The 24,205-nt window shown below is 45.1% G+C and overlaps 1 protein-coding gene across 3 annotated transcripts in view; it reads right to left on the bottom strand.

Annotated features, from left to right (window-relative positions):
• Positions 1–24,205, bottom strand: part of LOC8051690 — a 224,587-nt gene that overhangs the window by 68,318 nt on the left and 132,064 nt on the right. For 2 of the 3 annotated variants that reach the window (XM_042292505.1, XM_040498671.2), the window contains exon 1: positions 22,129–22,199. The exons of the other annotated variant lie outside the window; for it this stretch is intronic. In XM_042292505.1, coding sequence (XP_042148439.1) covers positions 22,129–22,182 — 54 coding nt within the window. In that variant the 5' untranslated portion in view covers positions 22,183–22,199. Of the gene's footprint in view, positions 1–22,128; positions 22,200–24,205 lie in introns of those variants that run through there. 3 annotated transcript variants of the gene reach the window in all.

Raw genomic sequence — 24,205 nt, 5'->3', positions numbered from 1 at the left:
GAGACTTTTAGCGAACCGTTAGAGTGTTTCGCGTACCGCACCACCGGAGCCTTTGAAGCATGGTTTTAAGCGCGGGTCACGGTATCACCCGGGCGCGCTTAAAAGCATGCTTCAAATTCTCCGGGAACACGGTAACGGTTTGCTAAAGTCCCTCTTAGGGCGTTTTAGGGAACCGTCTTTTCACATCCGATACGGTATACGATGGGCGCTCCGGTACGAACTGCGCATGTGCGAGTCTTCTGTGGTGACGCATGCGCAGTTCTTACCGGAGCGCCCATTGTATACCGTATCGTATGTGCAAAAACGGTTTCCTGAATCTCTCTATAATCGAATTAGAACCACCGTACTAGAAACTACCTATCTTGTCAATCTACCACTTTTGGTGGATCATCCTCTTGTCGGAGACTTGGATCGAAGATTCCTTACTGGGGAAACTTGTGGAAACGGAGGGCGCCATTAGAAAGTGGGAGGGAAAAAAGTAACGGTTACCAGTAATTTTAGAACTTTCGACAGTAATCAGATTACTCGTGCGATGACTTCCTAATAAAGGCAATCAAATACATCCAAAGTAATTGAGTGCAACTGCTTTGATTACAGCTGTGTTGAGTATCGTGCAAGTCTGCGGAGTCGACAGCAGGTGAGATTGTGGCAATATCCGCTAAGAGCGCCGAAGGATGAATCGCGGAGCAAGGACCGTGAACATTATAAGTCACGCTCGGAGGTTCTTAAGCTGTCTGAGACCGTAATGACCTTTCCGAGTGTTCTGCGGGAAAGTAAACGCGAGGACACCTTTACCGAGTCACGTGGAAAGACGTAAATCTTATGAAATGGGATGCCGCGGTGCCTTTCGAAATGTGCGGCGAAACACCTCCGCAGCCTGGCGGCGAAAATGTGAAACAGACACACACACGCAAAAAAAAAAGAAAAAAAAAGAACGGGGATTAGACGCACATCATTGGAGTTACAGATTGCACTGTCTCGTTATTTGGAATTGTAAAAAGTTTGAGTAGAAAAGAAAAATAGATATCGAACAAGATTTTCCGTAGGACGTCATGAAATTCATGCGAACTACGGAGGGGGTCCGTGTGCAGACGATACTCCTGTTCGCTCCTGACTGGAGGGAGACAGTAGAGACGAAGGCAGCTAGCCCTTGCGTCTACCCACTACCCTTTCCAATCAGAGGCCGGCGTTCTGACGCCACCGCACGCCTTCATATCCTCCTTTCTCACAGTTTCTTGCCGTATACCTGGGAACAACCTTATCTTGCATATCCGCGGAGAGGAGGAGAACGTGGGCTCAGCTTTAAAGGGACAATGACAAGGTATTTATGGTGGCCAAGGTTTTTATTCGTACATGACATACGAGGACCTAACTACCCGGAACACAATTTGCGGCTCGAGATTCGTTTTCTTTCCAAAACCGCTGATCGAGAACTGGCCGGTTTGAGTCGCGTTCACTCTCTTCTCCGTGGTCACGTGCCGTTTTCTACGGTTTAGGCACAAACACCAAAGACAATCAAAGTCATTGGTCATCGAAGGCACACACTCAATACTAAAAAAATAAGAAACCATTTTTAAGTGGCTTCTAAAAAACTGCGAATACGTTAACTGAAAAAAAAAAAGTTGCACAGTCACGTGACTTCCGGTAACTTTACCCTCCTCTATATTCACAATCCTTCCCTGTCCAGTTCCAGTTTCGGTTTCGAGCAGTTGCGTGTTTTGTTTTTATTAAAAATATACGTGCCTCAGTAGCAAAATATTGGGTAGGTAGTCTTCGGACGCCATAATAAATCGCATGGTAAAAAAAAAAAAAAAGTGTTTGGCGGGGTGTCAGCGTCCTTTTAATCGGGACTCAAGCACACGCTCCCGTATCTTTGAACGTACTGCCACAGAAACTTGCCCCCAAGTATAGTAAATTGCGATCTGCCAATACTCTTCAGCGAATAGATTAGATCTTATCAGTGAATAGATGTACACGTGAAATCGCGGCAGGGTGTGTGCCAGAAAAATTCCTGAATAACGAACAAACGCCAGGGCGACGGAATGCAGGCGTAATCGAGATGCAACGCTGGGGACATCCGGACGAGGAGCGAAATTCCAGGCATGTTGTTATCTCCGTTCGGGAATCTGGGTTTCGCATGCGCGATCCTCGCCTCTCCTCGGATCACTGCCGACGCGCATGTCAATGTCGCAGCCTCCCATCTGCACACAATGCTGCATTGCTGACCCACATCGGGAGAAGCCGGTCATTCTTGTTTCGCACTTACATTATTACAAAATTGAAAAAAAAAAATAATTTTTTTCCTTTTCACACACTCAAAGAAATCTTCAGCGTACATACTTTCCCGCAAAACATCTGGGGGACTAGGCATTAACATGGCTGCGCAGTAGCACTGAACATGACGTTTCCGACCATGTTCAGTGCCACGAAGCTAGAAGCGTGAACATAATAATTCACGTCCTGCGTTTATTGAGTTGTCGGTGATTATAATTCTGCTCCTTGACATCGCTTCTTCTTCCACGCTCTCGCCAGGTATCTCCGTTTTTAGCCCGGTAATTAGGCAAGTTACCTCCGCTAACGGCAACGACTGGTTGTTGAAACAAAAATTATAACCGGATTTTAGAAATGACTGCAAACTAGGTTTTCATGCGATGCACCCGAAAAAAATTTGTAGTAAATCAAATGAAATAATTTCATTTTGTCACAAACTTTACGTTTGTGACTAGGCCGTTGCAAACAAAGCTGCGTGTTTGCGGCTTTGCCAGGCCCCAACGTCGCCGTCGTGGCTAGAGTGAAGAGAAGCAAAATAAATATATACAAATACTGATATACATATTCACATACCTATGAGAAAGAACAAATAAACACGCTAAATTTGTACAACAGGTAATTTGTTCTTGACGAACAAGATATATACATATACATGTACATGCGGGCAAAATTAAACACACTGAGGTTTATTAACCATTACATACTACGTGTGTTTAAAAGAGCAGGTGCTTGTGTCTTAATCTTTCAAAATTCAAAGTTTTTTTCTGAAACGGGGAATGCTTTAGGGATGCTAATGAATGACGCGATGTATATTTTGATTGGATTCTTTCTAATTTTGCAAGATCTAGAATAATTCTAACGGTTTCTTTTACAGTCCACAGGTCACTCAGTCGCAATGAGAGACGGACGAACTCTAGCGCGCGACTACATGACCATCCGTGCTCGACTGCTGTCCACCTTCCTTGCTCGTTAAGACGATTAGTAGCAGATTCGTGATTGCTGTTCACAGCCGATTACTAAGAAAACAATGAACACGCGTTTCGTATGCACATAATCCCTGCGCAGATCGCGCTTTTGGGGCTTACTTTCTCTGCACAGGAACGTGTTTTCGTGCTACGTGCTGTGCGACGTGTAGCACAGCACGTAGCACGAAGTTCTTCCGGCCACCACCGGAAGAACTTCGTCCCCGGAGCTCAGCTGCAGTCCCTCCCGGACCAACCGCCCCAACACCCGCTCCCAGCGACCACCCAAGTCCCCAAAAAAGAAGCCCAAGCGAAGCTCAAGGGGTTCGCCCGGCCGTCACCGTGGGCCTTCCCCACACCGACCGCCCAAGTGAACTTTGTGGTACCCCCCGAGTGCGTCGAGCTCATCGACCGGCTGGAAGCCCCCCAAGGCGTTCTACGTGCCCTTGACCTCGTCCTCGGCCCCGCCCGGCCTACGGCCGCGCTGGTGAATGGCGTGTCCACCTTGGTGCTCATCCAGGACGTCCTCCTTCCAGAAGATCTCCTGGCCCAAACGGTACGTGAGGCTGGCCTTCCCGGCCTCTCGTCTCCGCCCTCGCCGGTGCCCGGGCTTTCCTCGGGCGCCGACCCTCTGGAGGAACTCTCCCCTCCGTCCGATTCCCCTTGCGTGGGATCGGACGCAGGGGAACCCTCCTCCTCCTTAAGCTCGGCGTCCGGGCCTTCCTCGTACTCCGGCGTGGACTCTGACTCCGATGACGAGGAGGACAGCCTCACGGATGCCGCCCTTCGCATCTTGCGATGGCTCGCCATCCATCAGCCCTTCCCTGATCCCGGCGACGCCGAGGACGAGGCCGAGACCACCGACAGCCGCCGGCCGGCGGCCTTCCCAGCTGGCCCTCCGCACCACCCGGTCCGACCAAGTGAGCGACCCCCCCATCATGGATTGGGAACTTGCCTCCCACCTTTTTGGTCACTCCCCACCCTTTGATCCCGCTTCCTTAAATTTTTTCTCCCGAAAAACTTCCGTTTTTAACGGTAGACCCCCCCGCGCATCCCAGCTCCCTGTGCTTAGCGAAGCTGTGACATCCATGGAGGAAGCCGGAATCATAGAGCTTACCAAACGAGCACCCTTTCTCTCCCCGATCCCAGTGGTGCCGAAGTCATCTCAGCACTCCCGCTTTGTGCTGGACTGCTCCCATCTTACTCCCCACTTGCCAAGTCCACATTTTCTTTTGCCGCCTTTGCCGCGCGCAGTTCACCTTGGCCCGTTGCCTCCGCGACCTTTTTTTCCTCTAAGATTGACCTCAAAGATGCGTTTTACCACCTTGGCTTGAGTCCTAAGACACGCCCCCTTACTTGATTTCGCCTTGACGGCGTTGGTTACCAGTACACTGTACTGCCTTTCGGCATTCGGCCAGCGCCATTTTTTATGCAGAGTCTTGCCACAGCAATGGCCCGCGAAGTGCGCGCCCGCGGACTTCGGGCCTGGTTCCACTTGGACAACCTGCTCCTCGCTCATGCCGATTTTTCTTTTCTCGAGCAGCAGACTTCCCTTTTTGTTCAAGACCTTACTCGTTGTGGGTTCCGTATTAACCCGGTGGACTCACAGTTCACCCCCACACCCACCTTCATTTTTTGGGGCTTTTTTTCTCTACGGCCCCAACGAGTGTATGGTACATACCCCCAGCCGTTAGCGCGACTTGCTACGGACTTTAGACGCCCTTAAGGTACCAGAGACCATTAAGGTCTACGAACGGGTGGCGGGACTTTGGACCTTTTAGTTTTCTCTTTACGGGACCAATTACCACGTCTTGCGTCCCCTCCACATCGCCGCGGCAACGCCCCCCCCCCCCCCCCCCCCCCCTCTTTTGGAATGGGTTGAACCTTTTTTTTTGGCGCTTGCGAACCTTCCCGCGGTGATGCCTTTCGCGCTGACGCCCGTCACCCAAGAAGTGTTTGCGGACGCCAGCTCGACCGGACTCGGAATGTGTCTACCAGAGGCAAACCTCGCCATCATCACAAGAGCCCCTCGCAAGATCTTTTACCGAGAACTCTGGGCAGTCTTCATGGCCATCCTCGTGTCAACACCCCAGACTCTCATCCGCTGTGACAACCAAGCAGTCGACCACGCGGTAACCCGCGGCCACGGCCGTACCTTTTCTACGTGTGAAATGTTTGTGTCCGCAGTACTCCTCACAAATAAAGCTTCATGGCTTAAGTGGATTCCCACCGACGACAACCCGGCCGACGACCCCTCTCGACTCCACCGCACAATTTCCCGTGGCAGCGAGTAGCGGTCGTCGCCAGAGGGCCGGTGCCTATATAAAGAACCGCCTCCTGCCGGTCGGGCAGTCGACGAGTTGGTCCCAGCCAGAAAAAGCAGCATTTAAAAAAAAAAAAAGAAAAAAAGAAAGAAAGCCGTGTACAACTTTTTGTAACGCCGGACTAGAGCGCAGCTCTTAAGGAGGGGAAGGGTACCGGGGGAAGGTATATCCTTCCTCCCTCCTCCTCACCACCTCATCCTGTCTGCTAGTCCTACCTCCGAGCGGCGTCGCCGTCGTCTCACGAGGGTCACGTGACCTCGCGGGGGTCACGTGACGTCACCGGGGCCACGTGACGATGACGATGACGTCATCAGTGACGTCACTGATGGCGTCATCAGTGACGATGCTGATGCCGATGACGTCATCAGTGACGATGACGATGCGGATGCCGATGACGTCGCTGATGACGTCATCAGTGACGATGACGATGCCAATAACGACACTGATGACGTCATCAGGGACGATGATGATGACGATGCGGATGCCGATGACGTCATCAGTGAGGTCACAGATGACGGCATCAGTGACGATGACGATACCGATGACGTCACCAGTGACGTCACTGATGACGTCATCAGGACGATGACGATGCGGATGCCGATGACGTCGCTGATGACGTCATCAGTGACGAGGACGACGCCAATAACGACACTGATGACGTCATCAGTGACGTCACGCGTCCCATAATGCACCGCGCGGTTACGCCGACGGCGACGCCGCTCACGCCGGAAACGGGCGCCTAAGAACTGCGCTCTAAAACGTAGCACTAAAACTTTGTGCTGCGCGTAGCATTTTCAGTGCGCTCTTAGGGTAACAGTGATTAGCCATCCACGTCGACGTATGAGTGAAAAATAGACGTCCAGACCATTTTTGGTGCGCATAAATCAGACCTGCGCTTGGACAATCGACATGACGTTAAAATTTAACAGTGTGCCAGAGAGGATCACAGTTCTGTGTCAACACGAATTCTTGGGAGCGTTATCCTTCAGGGAAGTTGTGCTGCTTCCATAAATCACAGCGGATATATATATATATATATATATTATACATATAATATTTTTTTCTTTTCGCGCTGGTAATTGTCATTTGAATTTCTCCCAGCTCGCCTGCGTTTCAGCCAAAATCAACTGGTGCGGTTGGTTGCACACATTGAAATAAACACCGCGCTGAAGAACAACTGTTCCAATAAACAGCAGTTGTGAGTAAGCACTTTTCTTGTATTCCTCTTCTACTAGTCCTTGTCGTACTGAGTTGTTTCTTTCAATATCCGTTTCAATCTTAAACGTTATTAAAATACAGTTTTTGAAATGCAAAAATAATAATACAAAAGCGCAAAAGAAAAATTCGATCTAATGTTTGGTGTTTATAGGCACGTTATTCTTCGCATATTGCGTATAAATCCTGCAGAGTGCATATTATTCTAAACACCGATGTCTACGTCTACGTTAATGTGTTAACGTCAACTCTGCAGAATTCATATGATAGGAGGGAGATTCACGCAACCAGACAAGGCAGAGGCTGTACGCTCTGTAATGCTGGATTTGGCAGTAATTTGTTTGTTCTTATGCGTCGCTATTAATTTGTTTATTTTATTCTTTTTTATTTTGTATAAAGAACTAAGTCACACATGCACTATTAAAAAAAAAGTGTATATTTATATATATTTTTATAATTAAAGGACGCAAATGTCAATTAAGTACGCCGAAGCCTGCAAATGATAAAGGCTAAAAACCGAGAACTCCGCGCATTGTGAGGGTACCAAATGCAATAAAAGGAGGGTGAAACAAAAAAAAAAAAGAGGAACTGTGGGTGGTTGGGGGCGGGGGGGGGGGGTAGAAAAATGGCGCGAAAAAGAAATATAGAAAGAGAGAGAAAGAGAGGGGGGCTTTTGTATTTGTTGCGTTATAGTGTACACGTGCGTTTGCATTCCTTTGGTGTTGTGCGCGTTCAATTGATGTACTATCAATCAACCTCTATATAGGCCTGCACGCGGTTGTATGGATGTGAGCTGCCGTACTTGCTTGTGTTTCCCTGTGCCAGTGTAAATACCTGCGTGGCATCGCTCGCGTGTACATACTCGTGCGCGCATGAATATGTCGGTTTGTGTTCGCGAATTGAATCGTGCGTGACTGGCTTCATGGTAACGTGTTTGCTATATACGTAGGTGTCCGTGCGCATTTACCTCCGCGAATATTTTATTGCATATAGGCTGACGATGACCAGAGATTCGATGTTGTCTTTCTGTGGTTCGTAATCGTAGCCACAAAAATAAATATAGAAAATATGCTTTTTTTTTGTTTGTTTTTTTAGCGGAGAAAATGTTGAAGGTTGCTGAGTTGAAGGGTGCATACATATTTCTGCGAAAAATGTAAGCTGGAGTTTTTGGCGCTTGATAGAGCTGTGAGAGCACCATTCAAATCTACCTTCTCGCGCTTGTAGCCCTTGTGTGCTGCTTCCTGCGGAAGTGAAGTCAGCGCTATGAACAGCTTTTATTAGCGCCAATGAAACATGTGTCTACTGTCACTCCAGTTCCGAAGTGAAATAAAGAGTTTGACCCAGCGATGAGGTTACAACTTGCGATGAGTATAGACGATCCCGACAAAGAGCTCTTAGCAGCTTTCTCATTCAGTTTGTTCGTATGGTGCGTGCTATTGTTCGCTTTCCGAAGTGATGATCACGTGAAAGATAAGGCTGAGTCTAAATACCCAGCAAATGGTAAACGGGAGAGTCACGTCTGCATTGGCTTCCTCTCTGTTCCAGATAACTCGAGTGCGGGGATTTGATTCCACCTCTGCGTGCAGCGATAGGCGTGAATCCCAAGAAAGCAGCAATCTCCTCCCTTAGCGGGAATTGGCTCAGAATGCTACGTTTGTCCCTGCTAGGAGTATTCCAAGATTTGGTCCGTGACTCAAAATAGTTTATTCACAAGCGGCTCAACGTTGAGCAGATATCAATATATCGGTAACCGTACAGAAGCTCACCTGTTTTTCACAAACCCAAACAAAAGCTCGCTTTATTTTTTGTTAATTTTTTTTTTTGGGGGGAGGGGGTATTTGGGCGAATCACGGGCTGGGCTAAAGTGCGGACGCAATGGACATCGCACCATTTTTAGGAGAACTGGTACCGCATCTGAAGAAACGGTGTCGACAGATAAGCCATAGCAGACACAGAAGCGACGATTTGGTACAAACCAAATCGTCGCTTGGCAGCTGCGACGGCAGTAGACACTTCTGCTGAAGAACACGCTCCTTCGCAGTTTTCCTGGATCACCTGCTTTGGGTTGATAATCCTAACCGTGTTCCAACGGCAGTCCCGTGAGCGGGCCGCTTACGGGACTGCCGTTTCTTGCAAGTCACCAAAGCCCTCAAGCCTGCGCTTGATCGAATACGTTTTTTTCAAGGCGTCTGACTTTGGACCGGACATCTGCGCTTCTACGATTGGCTGCTCCACGTTCTTCAGCAGTATAAGAAAATTTTTTTTTTTGCAGGCTTCCGTTACTTGGCAGCTGCGACGGCAGTCGACACTTCTTCTAAAGAACACGCTCCTTCGCAGGTTAGATTTCTTTTTTTTTTTTCATTTTCGAATACCCTGGTGTCTGACGGAGTTGCCGTTGCTGCTCTTACTAGTATGATTGTTTGTGTCAAAGTGTGATTCGCCGCAATGGCAAAATATCTGACGCGGCTTTCTTCCTAACTCCTACGTGCGGGAAATGAAGTCAAGCATGGACTTTATAAATGCCGAATTTGAAGGCATGAAGAATAAGCTTACAAGCGGAATCGCGGTAGACAACGGCTTAAAAGCCGAAAATGAAGAGCTGCGGCAAAGATGTCTTGCGCTTGAGAGGGAAGTTAAAGAAACTCGTACGAGCAAAGGAAGTTAAAGAAACTCGTACGAGCATTGTGCAATGTGAACAGTGACTCTCCAGCATACAACCTCGAAATCAAGGGAATAATGCTGAATTAAAACGAGTACCTCTACGCAACACTACGTAGGATGGGCGAGGAAATTAATCAACCGATACGCGATTCAGACGTCGAGACCTGCCATAGAGTTCGCACACGAGAACTGAGCAAACAAAACATAATAGTACAGTCGATACGTCGGGAAAAACGTGATAAGGTTCTCGCAAAGGCCCGAACAAAGCGACTTAAGAACACAAACCTGGGATTCTCCACTAACAACCCTATTTTTGTCTATGAGCACCTGTGTCCGACCCTAAAAAGACTAGGATACTGCAAAAAAGCGCATCGCCGGGTGGAAGTATGTATGGGTACGTAACCGCAAGGTCACGGCCTGTAAATCTGAAACCACAGATATTGTCTCTATCGAACATGAGGACGATCTCGTTAAGATCTGCTAAGACAAAAATCTGCTGAGTAAAACCTTGTGCACGCTTTTTTTTTTCCTGAAATGGCAGTCACTAGTCTGTTTCTGCCCCAGGATATCGGCAGTGATAGTGATAAATCAACACGCAAGCTTTTGAAACTGTTTCATTTAAATGTTAGATCAGCCAGATCAAAGCTGGACGAGCTTACGTTTCTTTTTCAATGTTTAAATGCACACTTGACGTGATAACGTTCACCGAGACTTAGTATTAAGATGACTCTGATTTTTTTGTTCTTTCCCAATATACTCATTTTTATCCAAACCGCGTTTGTGGTCGTGGTGATGGCGTTTCGATACTGACTGCTAGTGATGACTTTGAAGTTGCTCCAGAGTATACATGCGTTACAGTTGACTATGAAATATTGTCTCTTAAACAAAACCAATTCAAGTTTTCTGTTGTCTATCGTCCACCCAGCGGAAATGTTTACATTTTTCTTGCTTTTTTAGATAAACTGTTGTGTCACGCCAATGAGTGCAAGTGCATGCTCTCTTTTTGTTGGAGGTGACATATATATAAATTTGCTCCACGATATTCCAAGCACCTTGGAGTTACTGCTACTACTAACGGGAAATAACTTTTATAATGTTATAAACCACCTCACGCGCGCTACATTGTTTACATTCACATTACTTGATCTATTTATTACAAATTCTGACAAGGAAAAGGTCAGGGCTGGTGTAGTAAGCTCTGGTATTAGCGATCATTTGCCCATATTTATGCTAGTCGATACAGCACGAGGAGTTAGTAAACGCAATTCACCTACTGTGACTGTTCAAAACATTACTCAAGCTACTCTAGATACATTTAGACATAAATTAATGACCTCTGATTGGGCCGATGTATTCCGTTCTGACGACGCAGATAGCACATACAACCCATTTATTAAAAAGTTTAAACATCTTTATTCTGACTGTTTCCCAGATAAAACCATTACACTTGCCAGAAAGGGGCGAAAGCCATGGACGACCCACGCGCTTTCTAAAAAGACACGTAGAAAATATCAACTCTATCAAATACTTCTTGCAACTCATGGAAAAACGGCACTTGAACAATTCAAGATATTGCCGCCCGCAGAGCCCTTCTCGTCGCCTTAATTCGTGACAATATATAGAAATTCATTAATTACGGAAATCAGAAAATCGAAAAAAAAACACTATTACTCTAATTTATTTGATGTGGAGTGCCTAAAAAAACCGATATATTATAAAAACTTATAATCAGTGTTCTTAATATGTCCTATAAATCAAGCAAAATTGAGAGCATAAACCATAACGGCGAAATTTTGACTGGTTCGAATTTGGCAAATGCATTTAACAACTATTTTGTGAATATAGCTAATAGCTCTTACAATCCTGAAGCGTCAGACCATATTAGGTCGATCTTGGAATCACTGTTTATTTATCCTACTGATGAAACTGAGGTTTGTTCTTCTATTTTGTCTCTTAACAATATTCACAGTTGTGATGCCGATGACTTGCAAATTAAACCTATCAAGTATGTGATAGATATCATTGCTCCGTGTCTAACATACATATTCAACCTCGTAATATCATCTGGCACTTTTCCCCCAAAAATGCAAACTGCAAAAGTTTTTGCTTTGTTTAAAGCAGGTAACAAAAATGAACTACCGTCATATATATATATACTTTCGGTGTTCTCGATATTTTGTTAAAAACATAGATATTGTGCAATTGTCAAACAGCCAAATGATCAATTTGTTCATTTGATTTTCTCTTTTTTGTCCACTGTATTATATGTACTCCGGTCGTAGCTGCTGAATGGGGGGCCCGTAGCCTCGTCAAGCGGCATTTCTTCATCTTTTCCTCCGGCCTCCCGTTCACCACTTGTATTTGTGGCGAAAAATAAAGTTCTTATCGTATCGTAAAAATTAGGTCACCGAGGCTGAGTGGAGCTGATAAGATCAAGCTTGTTGACTCAAGGTTTGCCGGAACCGTCTGAAAAATATTTGTGAGATCTACCAATTGCAGTCGGGGATATCTGTTCAAGATGTTCTCAGGATTTTAGAAGTGTATCTAGGTTCTACGGTGGTGCAACACAACGGTCAAAGTTACATTCAGCAACAGGGTGTGTGTATTGGATCGGCGGTAGTCCCAACTCTTTCGGATATTTATTTAAGAGACCTAGATCTGCGTCTTCTAGAGTCTTTTAGACATAGGTCCCCTAAGGAAATTCTGGTGAGGAGGTACGTAGACGATATCTTGGTTTGTTCAACAGATGGCTCCTTAGCGGATTCTTTGGAGAAAGTAGTGTTCGAAGCAGCGCCCGAATTAAAGTTTTCGCTAGAGAGACCGAATGACGACCGTTTACAGTATCTCGATATTCAACTTAAAAATAGTTCAGGCCTTTGATGGGAGTACGGAAAGTTCGCAGCAAAACCTCTTCTTCCTTTCAATAGCTGCCATTCTAAACATGTCAAACTGGGAATCATTCGGAATCTCGTCAATTCAACAGTACAGAAATCATGCTCACATTTTATTGGCTCTTCTCTTCGTCGACTGACAGAACGTTTCGAGGTTGCTGGATATCCTCAGGAACATATTTTAAGGCAGTTGATGTATATGGTATGTGCAAAGAAGTCAATTCGGAAAAATCCTAGGCCTTCAAAGCGAGTAGTCCTTCCATATTTTCATTGATGTCGTGCGAAATATTTTCAGATTTCGCACAACATCAAAGCGTTAGCCAGCAGGTTTAATATTGGCACTGCCTTTTCTACAGATTATAGATTGAGCCGTTTGACCCCTTTTGCCTCGACTGTTTCAGCTTGCACGATAAAACACAGAAAGGGATGTAGAATGTTCGTCTGGTGTCGTTTACAAGATACCCTTTGATTGTGGCCTCTGTTATATTGGACAGACTAAACGCTGTATAAATGAGCGCTGGATGGAACACAAACGTTGTATAATGAAAAAAGACCCGTACTCCGAAGTGTCAAAACATGTTATCGAATGTAGGAACTCTGCACCGTTGTGGCATTTGACTTCGGTAGTGTTGCGGGAAAAAGATGACCATAAGCGATTGATAAAGGAGTCATTAACAATACTAGGTCACGGCAACGCAGTGAATAAGCCGTCGTTTGGGTTGGACAACGAACATCGGCGTTTTCTTAGGCTGTGAAAAGTTCTTAACTTCAAGGTTTATCTTTGTAGGTTTTCGGGTAAAAAAAACGTTAAATGTTTTTTTTTTTTTTTTTTGTTAATGGGTTAATGTAGGTTTTCGGGTAGAAAAAACGTTAAGTCGTTTGTTTTTTGTGCGTGTGTGTGTGTTAATGGGCTTAGGCTTTCTAGTGTGTTTGGCGGTCGGGTAGTGAGGGGTCAAAGATAAGAGAGGTGCATGACGCAGAGTCCGTTGTCCTTGTATTTAGTCAAAGGTTACATTGGTGGAAAGTGGCATTCTTTGGGGTTCTCACCCTCTCCCCCTTTTTTCTTTTGTATCGAAGTGCCTATATAACCAGATTTCGGAAAATAAAAATTTCAGCTGTGTTAGAGACTTTTTAGTGTTGTGTCATTTACCCGCAGTCTCGGGGCTTTTTAAACCATGTGCAATGTACGCCAGCTCGTTTGCGCCCTTACTTTTTGTTCATAGATCTACCAAGGCTCCTGGAGGCAGTAAGGGACTGCATTCGGTTCTAACCAATCCATAAATAAATTTGTTATAACTTTAATCAACAAACCATGTGCCTGTCAGATTTAATTTAGCGTTGCATTTTAGTGTCGCACGCATGCACCTAAGTTGTCCGCGCCTGTGTTAAGACCAACTTGAAATTTTCATGATGTAATACGCCAAAAACAAAGTTGAGCGTTTGTCCGGGACCCGTGTTTTTTTGTTTTTTTTTTGGCGTATTACACTGTGATGAGCAACCAACTAGCCATCCTTACGAAATTTTCTCCTGGTGAGCTTTTGTCCGGGTCTGTGAAAAAATGGGTGAGGTTTTGTCCGGTGAGCTTCTGTCTGGTGAGCTTTTTTCCGGGTTCTAATATATCGTGTCGCAGATAAAGCATAGATGCCTCAAGATTGTCTCTTTTCCCAACCTACCGTGATAGCGTGGCGTATAAAAGGGGTGCAGTAATCTAATCAGGCGACCCGACTCTTTACGCCGTCGGTGACCTCCACATTGAATTCCTTATCTAATCTTCTATTGTGTTCATCATCGGATCTCAAAATCTGTCCTCCACTTCATCCCGGACATGTGGATGGTGCTCATTGGATTTCAGCCAAGCGTCAATCCGTTTGACTATTCGCTGGATGGGCTAACGCGTCTCGATGCTATTATTCTTCGGGCATAGTAGTCTGCCTCCAATGATACCGACGTGTCACGCTGTCAGGTGTCCCCGATCCTGACGGTTGGTCATTGAAATGCTCGCGAAAAAGGCGAGCGAACGCAGGTGTCGCTGCGTCCCAACTCGTTGCTGTAGAAGCTTCTGTGGACTTTTAAAGCTGGGGTGCGAACCACGACAGAAAAGTCGTCGGCGGTATTCGCCTTCGCTGCTGCGCGCCACCGCCATGATTGTAACAGGATCGTAAATGACGTCAGAGGAAGTCGGAGACGCGCTCTCTAGGCACTGTAGTAGGGACACAAAATGTCCTGTCCGACGTTGATATATATTCTTTTTAACGCCTCGTGTCGCAGAAAAGCCGGCGCCGGTGGCGGGAAAATCCTGATTGGTCATGACGGCACAGCCACGTGACCTCGCGCGGGAATTTCAAATAACCAAAAACGCTCACGTGACGTCACGCGTGGAATGAAAGGGATTAAAAAAACATGACATGTAATGCGAATTAAAGGTCGCGGCATGTCTCAGATGATGTTACTTTATAAAGTAATTTAATTGGCTTAAAAAAAATGTGAAGAATTTTAGGCGGGATATTCGAACCCACGACCCTTCAGTAGCGAGCCAGACACGCTACAACAGCCGAGGCCATGTCCGCCGCACTTCCTGCTCGCTTGCAGCAAGAGCATGGGAAGCGAATGAGAAGGCGATGCGAACGGGGCCCGATAACGCTATGGAGTTTCCTTCAAATTTGTATGGTTATAACTTATCAGTGCATTTGGAATCATACCGCGGATGCCCGCTCGCGTCAAAGGAAGTGGAAGTCAGATGAAATAGTTTGTCTCTGCGTGAAACAGTTCCAGAAGCTCCCGCGCGGCATTGTCCAGCGATACGGTCGGAACTGCTTTCATTGATATTTTTTTTAATCAATTCGATCGATGCGAATGGCGGTTGGTATCACGTTCCAATGGCAATCCGAGTTCAGTAATATCTATGGGATGTTTTTTTATAGCCCGTAAGAACGGGTATTTTCTGGGCTTGGGCTTCTTATGCGGAGGGAATCTTTTGTCATAGGTAAATTCGTCGTTTGTGTAGCCGGGCTAAGCGCGGATGAAGGAAGGTCATTCTTTACGTCACTGGAAACATTATAAACGATTTTGAAATGAATATACCTTTTAATGACGAACATAATTTTTATCTGTTTGTAGGGTTGTCAACCCATTCAGGATTGCATATTGCAAAGTAGAAGGTAACCTGACTGATGACAAATTGCTCGGGGGCTTCATATTTCGCGTCCATGCACCCGGCTTGCACCTGTGTGTTTTCGGGCTTTGTTACGTGATTTAGATGGTGCTGACGCGTTTTAAATTGTATTTTAGTGGCAATCAAAGTGCGTTTTAGTGGCTTTTAATTGCATTTTTTTACTAATAGTAATATTTTAAAGTTTCAAAATTTTCTTAGAACTATACACTAGGGATCATACCTTTAAATAGTACTAAACGGCCGACTTGTATTATTGTTGCTACGCAAAAGTAAATATATGAATGGATAAAAATAACCACGGACGAGTGAACGTTGCTTTCGGAGTTCGCCGACGTCGAATCGTATAGGCTTTGACGTCGGCAACACGTGCGCTTCTGTTTGCATGGATCGTTTATGATCACAACCCCTTAGCCCCTACAGAACGCACAAAGTTGTCTGCTCTCTCTCACCTTCCACTTATAATGTTCTATCCGTCATCCAGACATTTGTCAATGTACTCTGCTGCCGTACTCGCTCCTTGACTTGTTTTCTTCCTCATCACCTTCACATAGAGAAAATAGCCCGAGGGAGTCGCGTGCGCCCGGTTAATGTATTTATTTTACCTTTTCTCATCAGTCAACGCCATGAAGTGTTTGAAAACGTTTGAAGTGTGTCTCTCCATGCGTTCATGTTCGTTTTCTTGAAAAAAGATACGTTGTTGTTATGTGCCACTTTTGCGCCCAAGTTTGTCGCATTAGATGAATTTGCTAGAGGCTAAAAGTGTTTTTCCGAGTTTATGTCAATCTCTCGAACATTTACAATTAATTCTCAATATTTAAAGCAAGAAACTTTCTCAATAAAACAAGGAACTTACTCGCTACACAATACTTACTCAAGAAAAAAAAAAGAAACTAAAAAAAAAAAAGAGAAAACTTTTCAATATTTAAAGCAAGAAACTTTCTTTCCTTCCTTTGACGGTTCCGAATTGCAGCGTGTGCTTTTTTAAGCTCATTCATGTCGTTGCTGAGTTAAAAGTAATGTCCGTCGACCTTCGTCCCGAGTTTGTTTTATTCGTTCTTGGTCAGTAACTGCTCAGAGCGACCGAATCATCCAAAAGTTCTCGTCGCAATCGATGCCCGCATAAACATTTTTAAAGAATCTGATTTTTCTTCTGTTTTTGTACCGATAAATCTGTAAAACAGGCTTCCAGGTTTCGTTGTTGCTCTGCACTCCATTTACGAATTTGAGTATGCTTTATGTACTTCGTTTAGATAGTAAGATGGTCACAACATGTCCCTTAACGCCCATGTTGGTGGGAATGGGTTTCTTATACTATTTTAACACTGTATAGCATTTTCCTTTTTTTTAAAGTTGTTTCACTTGTATTTTTCACTCCTGCTTCGGGCTTAACAAAGCTAAAAGTACTGTAAAAAACGTCCAATTATTTAAACGTATTTTTACTATTGGTTGTTGACTGCTTTGGGCGGTCGAGCTGCTACAGTGTCATAAGCTCATAGCGCATTATGAACAGCTAAGATGAACATTTGACAGAAGAACTCAATGGTTCAATACAGAGGACATACTGCACAAGCAGAAAAGAAGTTAATAGAATTCGTAGGACAGATCACTGTACAGAACTACCAAATAAGCCACACGCTTAGAGTATTAACACCCCATTTCCATTTTTTTTTTGTGGGCGTTTTTTTTTGTGTTTAGTGCAGAGCAGAAGCAATGAACGATTGATGACTTGAAAATGCAACTTTCCGGGTTCGAGATATATGGTGTCGAGAAGCTCAGATAACGAAAAACCTTTTCCCGGGATTTCATATTCAGCTCCAGATAGCAGACAACACAGGACTGTAAGCACCAAGATGGCGGAAGTGTCGTTACGCTGAAGCGTACATTAGTTAGTTGCTAAAGCTCGATAGATTCTCGCGACAAGGACCTGACTCGGCTGACCTTTTACCAAAACCGGCGAGGTGTACTGTACCTCATTAAAAGCCACGACCACGTCAGAAAATCAAAAATGTATACACAAATAGTAACGCGTGCAATGTTTTCATGGTTGGTTACTTGTGACTTATCTAACTGAAACGAGCTCGTAGGATCCTTGCGAACCGACTTTTCGTCCTTGTCCATTTTCTTCGACGTAACATATGTACAGTATTTGCCCTATAACCACCGATTTAATGCTTTCACTGGTGATAACGAACGCCAGTTTAATTGTTTTTACTATGCCACCAGCATGTATCACATGGATGGTTGGATGGATGGGTGCTAACGGCTGTACTATTTATAACGGGCGGTAACTTGCGCCACCTATAGCCTAGGGTTCTAAACATATTTACTTCTTGACGTCGGTACTTTTCGTATTTGACTAGAAGTGTAAAGAACGTAGCAGACATATCACTACTGCACTGCGGTGGGATCCCCAATATTTTTTATCAGATACGATTGAATGAAAAACATTCTAAGGTGATTCTTCTGCGCTAGTGCCACTAAATAGGCTACGCTTCAGAATAACGACACTTGGCCGTATTATGGCTTAAAATCATGGCTGCGAGTTATCTGAAGCTTTATCTGAAATCACAGGAAACGCTTTTCCGTCGTCCGCAAATTTTTAAGCAGTTCGCAACAGAAAAAGCAATATTACATGAGCTTCCTAAAACCGAATCTAATGCTGAGGAAGTCGCACTTTTGAATCATGACGATCGGCAGTTGCGTCTGCTTTACACAGGCACCGAAATGGCGGCGCCCACAACAATGTTAAGGGAGGGAGCGCCGATACTCTAAGCACAGCTCATTTTGTGTCTCTATTCTGCGCTATAGTGAGCATAAATGACTACGCTTGAAGACGATGACTTGAACTTCGCCGACTGTACCTGTCGACGTACTCAAACGTCCCCGGAGCCTATTTGTAAAAAGGGAGGATGTGAGCCATAATTACACACTTCTTGATTCAAACGACTTGACAATTACCACCGATAAGCATTCTGAAGCCGTCCTGTGTCGGTGTCATTCACCACGAAACTAAAAGTCGCGTTTCACGAAGAAACTCTTACAATCCGAGAACAAAGAAAGAAAGGAATCTCACGGAAAACGAACGTTGGACGCATTAACAAGCGTCGACTCGCGAACCCGTAGATACGCACAAGTCACGTGGTAAAAGATGCGGGAAGACAAACAACCTTAGAGAGACCGGGATCGCTTTCCCGGATAACACCGGCCAGTAATTATGTTAATGGGCAGGTGGTAATCGTTTAGTGTCACGTCAAGCGGCCCCCGAGTCGCGAGCAACAACTTCCTCGGGAACGTCCTCTTCTTTCGCCACAGGACTATTCTGGCACGGCCTAAAGCTAAGCGCTGCCCCAGTCCATTAGTGGCAGGCATTCCCGTCACAAGCTTAATTACGTTGCCGCCTTTCGTCCGAACAGCGTGTCTACGATCGCACATGGTACGCGTTCGCAACGGCAACGTAAATAAACGGGGGTGGAGCCGGACGGCCATCTTACGAAACAAAACAAGGTACCTATACCGTCTTTCACCTCGAAAGCCGTAGTAAAAAAAGCCCGACTCCTCGCGGAGCATGCATTACTGCTTTTCTCCTTTATGTAAAGAATTAAGATATATGCAGCTGCATTTTAGATTAGATGTGTGTTTTCTTGTCAAACGAACACGCTTCAAGCGCCAAAAGCATCGCTTCTTTATCCGACAACCAAATCTTAAATGACCTCGTTACAACACATCTGGTTAAAGCAGACATTCGATTACAGCATACCAATTTGCGAAGTTTGGTTAATCTTCCTGTCTATGCCATTGAGCCAACTTCGCTTATTACAGATCCTTTTATAAGACACATACGGATATATTGGACTACATTGGGAGTCTGTAAGTATAGTTCAATATTCCATTATAGCGGCTTTTCGACAGCCGTCATTATTTCGGACATTACGTGGCTTTGGTTCGGTAGTGGTGCCATCTATCTTTGTCATCGGGCTAGGTGCCTTGAAAGTCTCGTATGATCCAGAGCGTGCAGTGATGATGACCAACAATGAAACTCAAAGAAAAACAAAATTATCGCCTTTCAAAAAATTTAAACTTTCAAGACGTAATTTTTTTTCTAATATTCATTCACGACCCGTCCGTGTCACTGGCTAGAACAGACTCCAGTCATAATCCACCTCAAAGTCTGTACTAAGAGTATCTGCGCTCTACATATAAACCATTTAGAACAGACCAAAATCTTAATCACTATACGAAGTCTGTCAAGAACAATGTGCAAAACTTCATTTTTTTTTGACGTGAAAAGCAGTGTAAAATACAGAGTTGTCACCCATAAATAATTTAGTGTGTGTGGGTTTTTGTTTTCCACGGACAAAATAAACAACGCACCGCCAACGCTCACTCTCCACCCAAATGTAGCGCGAGCAGTCGGAACCAAATACCAAAGTTTCCGCACGAACCTTTGCCTTTCTCGAAGTTGTAAGTGATTTTCTGAAAATTTGAAGGAGAAAGTGGGGCCAATTTTCGCCCGCTTTCGGGAACTGGCGCCACAGAGCTCCATCTATTAGAGAGCTACGACGGCAGCATTTTTCCCATTTAGAATTTTAGGAAACTTTTAACCGATAATATGTGAATAAAATAACGGTTAGTGCTGAAGTTTCGGCATCCGGTTCGGGCATACGCTACCGTTGGACGGTGAATGAGCATTCGGCGATACGTAGTTTATTTTTTCAATCAAAAAGCAAGCAATAAACTGCAAATATTTTTTTAGGTCACCCCGCATACTTTGAGCACGCGGAAATATATTTTTGTAAAGAACGTATACTTTTAATATATTTTTATTGTAGTTTTTTTAGGTGTGCTGCGTACATATGGTGACTGTTGCGGCCGCTGGATTAGACACAGTCGAAATATGTTTATATAATACTGTTCGTGCTTAAAATCGTAATACATGTTAAATAGACATTCCGTGGTATACTTTGTGTTTACATAGAAGTTGGAAATGCATAATCTAATTAACGGCGTTTTGCAAATGGAAGTTTTCCACCTTCACATGAACACGGTGCTCAGTAAATTTGGATAATCCAATAGAAGCTTTTAAATGATTAATTTGACACATATATATGTCTTCAATTCGAACACATCATTCGCGAATCTCATTACCTTGTAGTATTAGGTTTGGTTAATTTCTACGCGCGTAATTTATATATTTTTATTATCATAATTAGTTTAGCGTTGTATTGGTATTCCACAAACGAGTGATTTGTTGTGAACTGTAAAACGTTTTGGATGCTCTGGTTTTTGCCTGTTAAGTTGAACACAGGGGATCCCGGTGTCTCATGCAGTACTTGTGATGGAGTGAGTGAAACATGTCTTTAATATGGAAAGCCTTGGCCGAGTAGGCCTTGTGATGGAAAATAAAGGTATTATTATGTTTCACTTTTAATTCGTTTTACTTGATTTAGCATCACTACTCTAACCGAAGGCGACCCTTTGTACAATTATTATTAAAGACACACGAATGTAAAGTGTACTAAACGTAACGAAACATTGAAGTTATGTAACTTTAATGGGCGAAGCGTTTCTTGTAAACCAAGAAGCTTTCTTCCGAAAAGTAACTTCAGAAAGCAGAAGGCACAAGCAACGGACTTTATTATAGAATGCTTTAATATTGCTCTTCTTTTCTCTCCCCCAGTACAGAGTAGCCAACCGGAGCACTTACCCAGGCTAGCGTCTCTGTCTTCCTGTTTTGTCCTTCCTCCCTTTCTCGATTCTTTCGACTCTTTTCAGCACCCGATGCCGACAGCACGCGGTCACAAAAAAGAAAACAAAAAATAAAGAAAGATGGATAAACAAATTATATGCACCTTTCGTTAGACAGTCTTAAGTAGGTAGTTCCGATACCTCCGATACCCCCGATAACGACACCCGATAACGATACGATGCAAGGCCAAAGGCGGCGGTGGAGTATCGGGTATCGTTATCGGAGTCATAGAAACAATTTACTAAAACGCATTAACAGACAAAAAAAAGATAGTAGTTTTTGCAGATTCGGACAAACGCACGGCACCAAGTATTCGAATTAAAAAGCAGGCCAGTGAGCGCAGGGCAACGCGCTCTGGTTATCTGGGACGCCGTGGTAATAAGTGTCGCGCTCATTCAACAAACAATACCGAGCGGGATGTGGAGTTTGATTCGGCAGATAGCGCCATCTTATGCGGAATTTTCGCAACTCTGAGACAGCTGGCAACAGCTTTTTCCCCCCCTTGCTTCCGCCATTCACGTACCAGGGTGGTGGAAAATGAAGTTCTCCTTCAATCGGTGCACCCGATCTCGAGCTCGAACGTCCGAGTGCCCTGCCGAAATGTAACGCAGCGCTTGTGCCCGATCGCTCGGTGATATGGCCTTCCCCCAATGTTGACCTTTCTGGTCACCAGCCGCGCTATCTAGCAGGTCTACCAGCCGACTGAGGTGTCTCCTGTTCACTGTCCTGGGGCCATACCTGCCACAATTTCGTTCTGCGTTCCTGCTAAATCAAGAAGTTCGTCTTCACCGAAGGCACGGAATCCAAACATGCGCTTGGAGATGCAAACAACGGACACCCACAAAACGCAGCTTGGCGTGAAAATAAACGTTTCGAAATCCTTTACCTGGGCGATTTCCAGGCCCGGCGGAGGGACGACCATCGTGGTGGCGTAGTGCATCCTATTCGGGGCAGAGTCACGAAGTCTCGAATCTCAGCGGCGGCGGAAGCAGTGCTTTTCAGCGTGGCTTCCACCCCACCCCTCGTCCTCCTCTCCCGCACAGCCTCCACGCCCAGTCACGTCAACAAAAGAAAGCTGCAATTTCAAATTGTGCAAGGCGCAATCTATGGCCACGCCTCCTCCGATCGCCGCATACAGCGCACCAATCAGGGGCCTGCCTTTTTTCTCCCCCGTGGCCCGCAGCGCTTCGGTCGACTGGCGGCACGAAGGGAGACGATGTTGTTACAGTTGAACGTGCAATCCACAACATCTGCCGGCGAACCTACTCGCGTAGTTTCGGAACTGGAGGAAAGCCTGCGCGACGAAGCACGTGCCGCCTGCTGGCCGGGCTTCTCCTCACTTGGTCGGTGGCAGTGTCCACCAGTCATGGCTCTCTAATATCGCTCCACTCTCTAATATTGCTCCACAGCCAATGACATTCAGGCGTTAGCCGATAGGAAGGCAGCATAATAAATTACGAACCAAGAACCGTAAACCTAATGTGACTATATGCGGAGAGCGAATTCGTCTGCTTCTCGCTCAGGGGTTGCATTGATGTCAGAACGCCGAACTCTTATCATGCTGATTGATAAACATAGTGGGTAGGCCTCATGGCATCTAGAATTGAGGACTGCACACTATCCTTTCGATCACAGCCAATCAGAGCTCGGCGTCGTTCTGACGTCACTGCAACTCCTGCGCAAGAAGCAGACGACTTGCTCTCCAAATACTCTCTTTTGACACACGCTGCGACTTGTGAATATATGTCCTTACCACTTCCAGCAGATAGATGTAAATGGAAAGATCTATTCCGCGTGCCTGCTTTGACAATCCTGGCGTCGACCTCATTGAATTGGCACTTCCCGGTCAGGGGTTCTTCCCAGTGACGCAGAGGTTGCAGTTACGCGAAATTTTACCCGTAACGTTACAGCTTATTCTGGACCCTTCATGAGGGGACGACTGCAGTGAGGCTTCGGGGATAATTGACTCGGCGGTTGGAGCGTCGGAAACCCGCTTCATGCTGATGATTGATTGAAGTTTTCGTTTTTCGGCTAATCGAAAGTTCAATAGTCATAGAAGGACAGTAGCGGTTGCGTTGCGGCCGAGTGTTACGAAATACGATGGGGTTGTTTGTCAGAGGGAGGTGGGAGAATCGAGTGCCACGTTACGTTATTTGTGTCGCCTAAGACTTTTGGAAATTATGATTACTACATTGGTTGTCACCGATAGGTTGTTCGACAGCTTGAAGAAAAGACGTGCTTTTTCGTGGACGGATATTGCCTCAGTGTGGCCGGCTCCTTCGTCAAGCCTTGTAAGTCGCGCATTGAGTACTCGGCTCTTGTAAAGACGCGTGCGAGACGGGGCAGTCACCGGACAGCGAGTTAAAGCGCCAAATGAGGCGAGGTGTTCCTACCACCCTCAGAACTTGGTTGAAATTTTAGGACTGCTTTAGTCGAACTAACGTCAATAATTATGTGAGTCTCATTGATTACTTTCATTCGGTCTTGCGTGGGAGGATTTTGATATTGTTCTTTTGTAATTGCTCTAGAAGAATTCTAGAAGTATAGTTGCTTGTTTAAATGTTGGCCAGTAATTACTACAGCCATGTCAGTTCTTGATGTGAATGGAAAAAAAAGAAGAAAAAAGAAAAAGAGAAAAGTGAAACGGTACCAAAGAGCAGAATCGATCGTAAATTCAAGAGCAGAACAAATGAAGTTATTTGTCACCATTTACTGAATTTTCGATATTAATTTTAGTAATTGAGTGCCAAATGCTGACATGCCTAGACAATAGAATAGACGAATTGGCTACTCTAAGCTGGCATTAAGAAATAAAGGACGAGAAGTCTCAGCGACGCAAGTGCACGATGGGATAATAATGACCATGTGTACAATGATTTAATGATTACGGATCATTTTCAGACTCCCAGATTAGACTTGTTAAGACAGGCCATCGGCGAAGTTCATTCACTCTTCAGTGTATA

The sequence above is a fragment of the Ixodes scapularis genome, unplaced genomic scaffold (assembly GCF_016920785.2).
Source record: "Ixodes scapularis isolate PalLabHiFi unplaced genomic scaffold, ASM1692078v2 PGA_scaffold3__209_contigs__length_174095766, whole genome shotgun sequence".
NCBI classification, from domain to species: Eukaryota; Metazoa; Arthropoda; class Arachnida; order Ixodida; family Ixodidae; genus Ixodes; species Ixodes scapularis.
This window is presented reverse-complemented; position numbering and strand designations above follow the sequence as displayed.